We start from the raw sequence: 9,998 nt of genomic DNA, 5'->3' as shown, positions 1-9,998 counted from the left end.
AGAGAGAGAGAGAGAGACTTCATGACAATAATACGTTAATGATTATGGCTGATATCCTCCTCCTCCTCCTCCTCCTTCTCCTCCTCCTCCTCCTCCTCCTCCTCCTCCTCCTCCTCCTCCTCTTCTCTGAGTTCTTCCGCCTCCATATCTTCCATTTCCGTCTTGTGCTTTCTCTTCCTTTCTCTGAGACATCCCTCCTCCTCCTCCTCCTCCTCCTCCTCGTTCTTGTCCTCCTCCATCTTAATTTCTTTGTCATCCTTCCTATTTTACATCTTACACCTCCTTCCTCTTCCTCTTCCGCTTCCTCCTCCTCCTCCTCCTTTGATATAAACAGTAATAAAATAAGAAAAACAACAATAACAACGCTATAATTACCCTGACATTATAATTACCATCATTATCATCATTAGTCTTCTTCTTCTTCTTCTTCTTCTTCTTCTTCTTCTTCTTCTTCTTCTTTATTTCATCTAACCTATTAATTATTTTCGTTACTAATCATCTCTCTCTCTCTCTCTCTCTCTCTCTCTCTCTCTCTCTCTCTCTTTCATACACACAAAGTAATAAAAAAAAAAAAAAACTCTGACAGATGATTCGCTTCGGGTGTCAAGTTCAAGTTCAAGGGTTCAAGTGTTCCGAGCTTCTGTTTCGAGGAGGAGGAGGAAGAGGAGGAGGAGGAGGAGGAGGCGAGGAAGAGGTGGAGGAAGGACGTGCCCTCACTCCTTCGCCCACCTGGGAAGATCATACACCGGGGGACACAGGTAAGACATGTGTTTGTTTGTGTGTACGTGTGTGTGTGTTTCGTTAGGTTGTCGAAATATTAACATAACCTTCGGCCTAACTTTAATTGAGTAAGTTTATATGTGTGTATGTGTGCTTAAATTATGTGAGTGTGTGTGTATGTGTGAGTGCGTGCTGGCAATCTAACCCCTTAACCATAAACCTAATACTATCCCACATTCTACTGCAGGAGTCCGAGTTTTGCAGCTGAACAAGGAAGGAAGGAGAGTCCACCATGGTCACACACATCGATGGAGGCGGCAGAGGAGACCGAGGAGGCGGCGGAAGAAGAAGAAATCAAATACCCAAGATCTCCCTTTCACTCCTCTGCCTATTCCTCCTCGCTGCTTATGTCCCTACCGGCGCCGAGGGTGTGGAAAACGACGTAAGGGCATTTCTCGACAGCCTGGACCACTTTGAAACCAAGCCCGGGAGTTACAAGACACTGAATGGTCAATACGAGGAGATGCCGAGACCCTCCTCCCCCGACGATGACTTAAACCACTTCCTCTACCAGTCTTTGATGAATACGGTGAGTGAGGGAGGTTGTTGTGTGTGTGGAGGGGGGAGAAAGAGTGAGTTTTTTTTTCTTTTTACAGCCAAGGAGAACGTTCAAGGGCGTAAAAAAAATATTATAGAAAAAATCCCGATACTTACTGCTCCTAAATAGAGGTCGAAGTGATTATAGGTTGGGTTAGCGAGTTTTGGGTGAGTCTGGGTGAGTGGTTATAGGTTGAGTTAGCGAGTTTTGGGTGAGTCTGGGTGAGTGATTATAGGTTGAGTTAGCGAGTTTTGGGTGAGTCTGGGTGAGTGATTATAGGTTGAGTTAGCGAGTTTTGGGTGAGTCTGAGTGAGTGATTATAGGTTGAGTTAGCGAGTTTTGGGTGAGTCTGGGTGAGTGCGTGAATCTGGGTATTATCTGCGTGTGGTTGAGTATGGGTGATAAACTGATTATGGGTGTAGTTACGTGGATGTTGGTGTGATTGGGTGATTAAGGTGTCAATTAGGTGTAGTTAAGTGATACGATGCTAATCCGCGATAGTTATGGTTCGGTAAGATGCTAGTTATAGGTACTTAGTGGTGTGAGTGTACGACGGTAGTTTATTGAGTAGTTAAGTGACTAGATGCTAATTCGTGCTTATGATTAGGAAATATGCTCGTTAAGGGTGGTTACTGGTGTGCACGAGGGTAGTTTGTGATTCTCGAGTAATTATAAGATGCTAATTATCGCTAGTTACGGTTATGGGTAGTTTGTGATTCTCTAGTAATTATAAGATGCTAATTAGGGCTAGTTATGGTTAGGTAATATGCTAGTTAAGGTAGATTACTGGTATGTACGAAGGTAGTTTGTGATTCTAGAGTAATTATAAGATGCTAATTATCGCTAGTTATGGTTAGGTAATATGCTAGTTACGGGTGATGACTGGTGTGTACGAGGGTAGTTTGTGATTCTCGAGTAATTAAGATGCTAATTATCGCTAGTTATGGTTAGGTAATATGCTCGTTAAGGGTGGTTATTGGTGTGTACGAGGGTAGGTTGTGATTCTCGAGTAATTATAAGATGCTAATTATCGCTAGTTATGGTTAGGTAATATGCTAGTTACGGGTGATGACTGGTGTGTACGAGGGTAGTTTGTGATTCTCGAGTAATTAAGATGCTAATTATCGCTAGTTATGGTTAGGTAATATGCTAGTTACGGGTGATGACTGGTGTGTACGAGGGTAGTTTGTGATTCTAGAGTAATTATAAGATGCTAATTATCGCTAGTTATGGTTGGTAATATGCTAGTTAAGGGTGGTTACTGGTGTGTACGAGGGTAGTTTGTGATTCTCGAGTAATTATAAGATGCTAATTATCGCTAGTTATGGTTAGGTAATATGTTAAGGGGTGATAATTTGAGTGAGGGTAGTTTGGGTAGTTAGGCGTCATGTGTCCGTGAATGAATCCATGAGTGAGGGGTGAGTGAGCAGACAGGATGGGTGAGTCAACTATAATTAGTGTTTAGATTACTTGAATGAATCCATGAGAGGGGTGAGTGAGTAGACAGGATGGGTGAGTCAACTATAATTAGTGTTTAGAAGAGGAAAGGGAGAGAGACTTGTGTAGAGAGAGAGAATGGAGAGAAAAGAGAAGGGAGAGGAAAGAGAAAAGTCGAGAAGGGAAGGAAGGAAGGGAGGAGAGTAGGAAGAGGAAAAGATGGAGAGAAAGACATGTGTACAAAGAGTAAGGGAGAGGAGAGGGAGAGAAGACTTACAAAGGAAAGGGAGAAAGGGAGAGGGAAGGGAGAAGAGGGAGGCAACGGGTCACCATTGCCAACCCAAGGGAATGGACGGGAATATTGTCCTAATGAAAGCTGTTGTTGTTGTTTTTGTTGTTGTTTGAGTAGGATTAGGAAGTTTGAGAATTAACATTAAACATTTCTGCCCTGTTGAATGTTTAATAAGGTGCGGCTTATGTTTAATGTTATAATCCATATCACAAGCTCTCCCTTCCTCGGCCATTCCCTTCACCCATATCACAAGCTCTCCCTTCCTCGGCCATTCCCTTCGCCCATATCACAAGCTCTCCCTTCCTCGGCCATTCCCTTCGCCCATATCACAAGCTCTCCCTTCCTCGGCCATTCCCTTCGCCCATATCACAAGCTCTCCCTTCCTCGGCCATTCCCTTCGCCCATATCACAAGCTCTCCCTTCCTCGGCCATTCCCTTACACCCATATCACAAGCTCTCCCTTCCTCGGTCTTTCCCTTCACCCATATCACAAGCTCTCCTTCTCGGCCATTCCTTCACCCATATCACAAGCTCTCCTTCCTCGGCCATTCCCTTCACCCATATCACAAGCTCTCCTTCCCGGCCATTCCTTCACCCATATCACAAGCTCTCCTTCCTCGGCCATTCCCCACCCATATCACAAGCTCTCCTTCCCGGCCATTCCCTTCACCCATATCACAAGCTCTCCCTTCCTCGGCCATTCCTTTCACCCATATCACAAGCTCTCCCTTCCTCTGCCATTCCATTCACCCATATCTCAAGCTCTGCCTTCCTCGGCCATTCCTTCACCCATATCACAAGCTCTCCCATCCTCGGCCATTCCTTCACCCATATCACAAGCTCTCCTTCCTCGGCCATTCCTTCACCCATATCACAAGCTCTCCTTCCTCGGCCATTCCTTCACCCATATCACAAGCTCTCCATCCTCGGCCATTCCCTTCACCCATATCAAAATCTATACCTTACTCGGCCATTCCCTTCACCCATATCACAAGCTCTCCCTTCCTCGGCCATTCCCTTCACCCATATCACAAGCTCTCCCTTCCTCGGCCATTCCCTTCACCCATATCACAAGCTCTCCCTTCCTCGGCCATTCCCTTCACCCATATCACAAGCTCTCCCTTCCTTGGCCATTCCCTTACACCCATATCACAAGCTCTCCCTTTCTCGGCCATTCCCTTCACCCATATCACAAGCTCTCCCTTCCTCGGCCATTCCCTTCGCCCATATCACAAGCTCTCCCTTTCTCGGCCATTCCCTTCACCCATATCACACGTGTCATTCAGGTACGCTAATTAGGTCTCCATTCTCAGGACCTGGGCGGCGGGAAGGTCAGGACTGTGGGTGACTTGATGGCTGAGACGAATGACCTGCTGGAGAAAGGTCACCTGGTTCTGAGGAGGCGCTTCACGGAGGAGGCGCATCGCTACAACAAAGGTGAGGAGGATGACTGTGGGAGTGACTGTGGGAGTGACTGTGGGAGTGACTGTGGGAGTGACTGTGGGAGTGACTGTGGGAGTGACTGTGGGAGTGACTGTGGGAGTGACTGTGGGAGTGACTGTGGGAGTGACTGTGGGAGTGACTGTGGGAATGACTGTGGGAATGACTGGAATAGAAGAAAAGACAATCATGAACAGGTAAACAGTCAAGAGGAGGAGGAGGAGGAGGAGGTTCATGTAGCGCCGATAGAGACAAAGTTTGGTGTTTGGAGGATGGGCGTTGAGGCAATAATAGTTGACGAAAGTAATTCAATATTGCCGCTTGGAAGGAAGGAGGATAGGAAGGAGACCGGAGGAGAAGGCGGAGGGAAGAGAGAATGGAAGATAGGAAGGAGATAGACGGTAGGAGAGGGAGGGAGGAAGGAAGGAAGGAAGGAGATAGACAGTAGGAGAGGAAGGAAGGAAGGAGAGACAGTAGGAGAGGAAGGAAGGAAGGAGAGACAGTAGGAGAGGGAGGGAGGAAGGAAGGAAGGAGAGACACAGTAGGAGATGGAGGGAGGAAAGGGGGGGAGGAAGAGACAGAAGGAGAGAGAGGAAGGAGACAAGAGGTGAGAAAGGATAGAAGATAGACTGCAATTAGACAGCCTAAGAGGTCGTAATATAGACTCCGAAATAAACACAGCGACCAACCTCGATATAACATTCACCCTCCTTCGCAATAGCCCGCTTAAACACATCGCTATAAGACCCAATCAACACTTAGCATCAAAAGCAAGCGCTAACACACACCCAAACATATCAAAATAAAAGCGAACAACCTGATGGAAGCCAAACTGAGCAACACAACAGAGGCAACACAACAGCGGGACTTCAGCAACACACGCGTTAGTCTTTCCCTTGAATTGGAATGTTTGAATAATGAGGCGAGAGGGAGAGGAAGGAAGGGAGAGAGGGAGAGAGAGGGAGGATGTTTTTAAGACCAGAGGAGGAGGAAGAAAAAGAAGAGGGAAGAATAAGTAAGCGAATGAGAAAGTGAACCGACTGTGAACCGACTGTGAACCGACTGTGAACCGACTGTGAACCGACTGTGAACCGACTGTGAACCGACTGTGAACCGACTATGAACCGACTGAATACATGGAAATAGAAATGAAAATGAATGAAAGAATAAGTGAGTGACCATGAGTGAGAGTGAGTTAGCTGCACATTCCACCACCAGCACGAGGCAGGTGATAAAAAAAAGGTGTTGAGAGCGTGTATAGGGGAAGCGTGACAGGTAACCAGGAGGGTGCAAGACTAATTAACCAAAAGATGTGTAACAGGTAAAGGGAGACTGCGGGTGAGCTAGCTAATTGTTCCTGAAGAATGGTATGCCGTGGTGGTGGTGGTGGTGGTGGTGATGATGACTGTATGGTGTTGGTTTAGTGGTGATGAAGCCTTGTGTTGGTGGTGATGAAGGCTGTATGGTGTTGGTTTGGTTTGGTGGTGAAGCTTTGTGGTGGTGGTGAAGGCTGTATGGTGATGGTTTGGTGATGAAGCCTTGTGGTGGTGAAGCCAGTGTGGTGATGGTTTGGTGATGAGACAGCCTTCTGGTGTTGAACGTAAGATATGGTGATTGTGAGTGTGATGTCTGGTGGTGACGGATGTGGTGATAGCTAATAAGGTGATGAATGTACGTCCCTTGTGATGTGCTGTTGGGTGTGGTGAGAGGGATAGAGGGGAGAGAAAGGGAGAGCAGGAGGGAAAACAGCTGTAGAAGAGAGAGGAAGGGAGGAAGGGAGAGGAAGGTAGGCAAGAGGAAGAAAGCGTGTTAGGTGTGATTAGAGAGGGATGGAAGGAAGGGAGAGCAGGAGAGAAAACAGCTGTAGAAGGGAGAGGGAGGGAGGGAGGGAGGAAGGGAGAGGAAGGAAGGTTGGAGGAGGAGAAACAGACACACTCGGTTGATGGGGCGTGGTGGTGGTGGTGGTGGTAGCGAATAAGGTTATGGTGGAGTCCCCCCCCTCCCCCAAGACGTTTTTCCAGGACTTGTAATAATTATAAGAAACTCCTCGTTATAATTAACCAAATGCTCCCTCAGCTAAAATCTGCCCTTGATCACAATTGTATTTAACTGATCTTGTACATAATGTCTGAGGCTATTGCCTAATAAATTTATCAAAAAATGCTCCCTCCTGTCTTCAACCGCCGCTCGTAACCTTTCCTTGTTTTCATTTTCCTGCATTTTTTCCTCGTTAGTTTTCCTCGTATTTGTTCATTTTTCCCTGGTTTCCTCTACCTTTTGTTTCCTTTAATTTTACGTTCCATATCCTCCTCCTCCTACTACCACCACTACTACTGCTACTGCAAGATGGCGCCACTATAAACACTCGCCTGCGCCAGAACGGGCTGGGCCGACCATCAGGCCCCACCTGGAAGAAGCCTTGGGCCGACCATCAGGCCCCACCGGGAAGATGCCTACCGGCGCAATAGGCAACAACGTAAAAAAAAAAAAAAAAAAAATACTACCACTTCCAACCCTACTCCCACTACCACCCCTACTATTACTACCACCACCAACCCTACTACTACTACTACCACCACCACTACCACCCCTCCTCCTCCCACTACCAACCCTACTATTTCTACTTCCAGCCGTGCGTAACGTCAGCAGTGTGGTCGTGACTGACGCGCCCGTGACCTCGCTGACCCTTGAAGAGCACCCGCCCACGCTTGACTGGAGCCTGCACGTGACGGCCCTGCACCTCCACACACACGCGGGCCAGACCTACCTCCTCCTGGGCAGCTTTAGGTAGGGTGTGACGCTGGGGTGGGATGTGGTCAGGAAGTGATGATTTTGGGGTATTTGTTTTTTTAATCTTTTCGGGATTTTTTGTTTGTTTTTCATGGACTTTTTTTTTAACGTTTTATAAAATCTAGTTTAATATTTTGGTCTAGTTGTTAGCGTGCCCGACCAAGAAACCGCTGCCCCAAGTTCGATTCCCACCTTAATTTAACGTTTTTAATGGATCTCGATTTATTTCAACCTCCTAACCTTGCTTACTTAACCTTAAACAATAACTTACTTCCTATCTCGGTATGCTTTCAACTCTCCAACCTTCCTTTCGCTCCTTCAAACTTCTAATTAACTTTCCTTCTTCGTCAATGTACTTCCAAGCTCCCCTAAAATCTTTCTCCGCCTCAAACTTCTTATATATTTATATCTTTCCTTTCTCTCAATATAATTTCAACTTTCTAACCTTCCTTTCGCTCCCTCAAACTTCTAATTAACTTTCCTTCTTCCTCCTCAATGTTCTTCCAAGCTCCCCTAACATCTTTCTCCGCCTCAAACTTCTTATATATTTACATCTTTCCTTTCTCTCAACATAATTTCAACTTTCTAACCTTCCTTTCGCTCCTTCAAACTTCTAATTAACTTTCCTTCTTCCTCTTCAATGTACTTCCAAGCTTCCCCTAACATCTTTCTGCCTCAAACTTCTCTTATATTTACTCCCTCTCCTTCCTTTCTCTTAATATACTTTCAATCTTCTAACCAGGAGCCGAGATCAGCGCGTGGTGGTCTGGTCCAGTCACTCCGGCACGCTAAGGACGCTCGCCAAGTTCCAAATCACGGACATTAGCATCGAGAAGGTGGACAAGACCGCGGTGAGTGTCCGTGGCGTTGTGTGTGGGGCTGTGAAGAGAGCCTGTCTGTATGTCTCTTGCTGTCTGTTTCTCCAACGTTTCATATCCATTCCACATAACCCAATCCACATGTTAATCTCTTCTCTCCTTCCCAGTCGCACATTTACGACGGCACCCTTTACATCGTCCTCGGCTCTTCACAATCACGACTTGTCAGGGTCGTGTGCATTGGGGTCTCGACAGGCAAGGTCATGCTGCCGGAGGTATTGTCCCTGGGAGGTGTGGTCGGCGCACTCCACCTATTCGTCGCCAGTGACCAGCTCTTCCTCGTCATTGGGGAGAGCCATAAAATCGAATCCGGGGACGGCCTGGGGCGATCTGAGTGAGTGTTGGGGCTTGCTGGGGGTTTCCTTGGGTCGGATAGGGGGTTAGATTCTTTTGTGATGGGTTTTCTGGGTCGGATAGGGAGTTTGATTCTTTTGTGATGTTTTTCTGTACTCGGTGACATTTTGTAGTGTTGGAACCTTTTGTGATGCTGGTCTTCTCTTCTAAGTCAATATTATAGAGTTAAATCCTCTTGTAATACCTGGAATAGTCACTGATCCTCTCCCTCCACTTCTGAATACCTATAACAGTCTTTAATCCTCCTCCTCCACCCACTTCTTCCACTCCTGAACGCCTATAAGAGTCTCTAATCCTCCTCCTCCACTTCTGAATACCTATAACAGTCTTTAATCCTCCTCCTCCACCCATTAACACGATCTAAATGAAAACTTCTATACTTGAAACCTTCTTATAATACTGCCTCAAATCAATCGGTCACTTATTCTACAGTTTAAACCTTCTTTGATCCACTTCTTCCACTCCTGAACGCCTATAATCGCCTCTGATCCTCCTCCTCCACTCTACAGGATCTACATGCTGGTCGGCGAGCTCTTCGATAAGCAGGAGACCCTCGTGATGTTCGGTTCCTCCGGCGTGCGTGACATTACAAGCTTCTCCGCCTCCTGGGGCACCACTTACATCGTCCTGGGCATGTACAGCGCGGTGAGTGGCCAACAGGGGCTTATAGGGAGGAGGAAGGGTGAGGGAAGAGGAGGAAGGGTGAGGGAAGAGGAGGAAGGGTGAGGGAAGAGGAGGAAGGGTGAGGGAAGAGGAGGAAGGGTGAGGGAAGAGGAGGAAGGGTGAGGGAAGGGAAGTCACCAAAAAACAGCAACTCTACCCTATAACTCGCCAGGTTCTATTTCTGTCGTTCTCTTAATCATTCTCTCCAACTCTCCTTCAACCGTCACAAATACAATCACTCTACCCTTCAACTCACCAGGCTCGCTCTCTTTCATTCTCATTCATCATTCTCCCTTTTCTCTTACCAATAACTCTACCCTCTAGCTCACCAGGCGCTCTCTCTCTCCATCTTGTACAGGAAGGGTCGCAGGTGTACGCCTTGGACACTGAGAGCAAGATGTACTTCCTGACGCTGCAGCAAGAACTCGAGACTGAGACGAAGGTGGTGCGGCTTGGACACTTCAGGGACCAGGCGGACCTCAGGCACTTCGTCGTGGTGCTGAGTGAGGGAGCCCCGTCCGCCGTGTACTGGTGGAACGGTGAGTGTTCGGGGTGGTGGGTAGTGGTTGATGGGGGTCGGTCAGTGGTCAATAGTTAGTGGTTAGTGTTAGTAGTTTGGTTAAAGTCTGGTTAGTGGGGCAGTTCGGGGTTAGTCTAAGGCCCCTTTCACACGAACGGTTTTTGCCGGTCCGGACGGCAGCCACATGGCACCTGGACATCCACGGTCAAGTGCGGGGTCTGCCGTATCCGCTACGGTGTCTCCTTCAGTCATGTTTGTAATCTTTCCACAACAAGGCCGTCTTTCAATCTCGGAGATCAGCAGCTC

General features: G+C 47.3%; 1 protein-coding gene and 1 long non-coding RNA gene across 2 annotated transcripts in view; one reads left to right on the top strand and one right to left on the bottom strand.

Annotated features, from left to right (window-relative positions):
* The first annotated feature begins 618 nt into the window (after positions 1-618).
* Positions 619-9,998, top strand: part of LOC126985324 (uncharacterized) — a 46,572-nt gene continuing 37,192 nt past the window's right edge. The window contains exons 1-8 of the mRNA XM_050840079.1: positions 619-758; positions 968-1,309; positions 4,361-4,484; positions 7,118-7,274; positions 8,020-8,128; positions 8,263-8,489; positions 9,019-9,154; positions 9,531-9,711. Of these exons, the coding sequence (XP_050696036.1) occupies positions 1,013-1,309; positions 4,361-4,484; positions 7,118-7,274; positions 8,020-8,128; positions 8,263-8,489; positions 9,019-9,154; positions 9,531-9,711 (1,231 nt within the window). The 5' untranslated portion in view covers positions 619-758; positions 968-1,012. The remainder of the gene's footprint in view (positions 759-967; positions 1,310-4,360; positions 4,485-7,117; positions 7,275-8,019; positions 8,129-8,262; positions 8,490-9,018; positions 9,155-9,530; positions 9,712-9,998) is intronic.
* Positions 3,314-4,278, bottom strand: LOC126985325 (uncharacterized). The gene is made up of 2 exons (XR_007738539.1): positions 4,009-4,278; positions 3,314-3,466 (listed from the first exon to the last, which is right to left on the bottom strand). It is a non-coding gene; the product is annotated as an uncharacterized LOC126985325 (long non-coding RNA).

The sequence above is a fragment of the Eriocheir sinensis genome, chromosome 59, assembly GCF_024679095.1.
Source record: "Eriocheir sinensis breed Jianghai 21 chromosome 59, ASM2467909v1, whole genome shotgun sequence".
NCBI classification, from domain to species: Eukaryota; Metazoa; Arthropoda; class Malacostraca; order Decapoda; family Varunidae; genus Eriocheir; species Eriocheir sinensis.
This window is presented reverse-complemented; position numbering and strand designations above follow the sequence as displayed.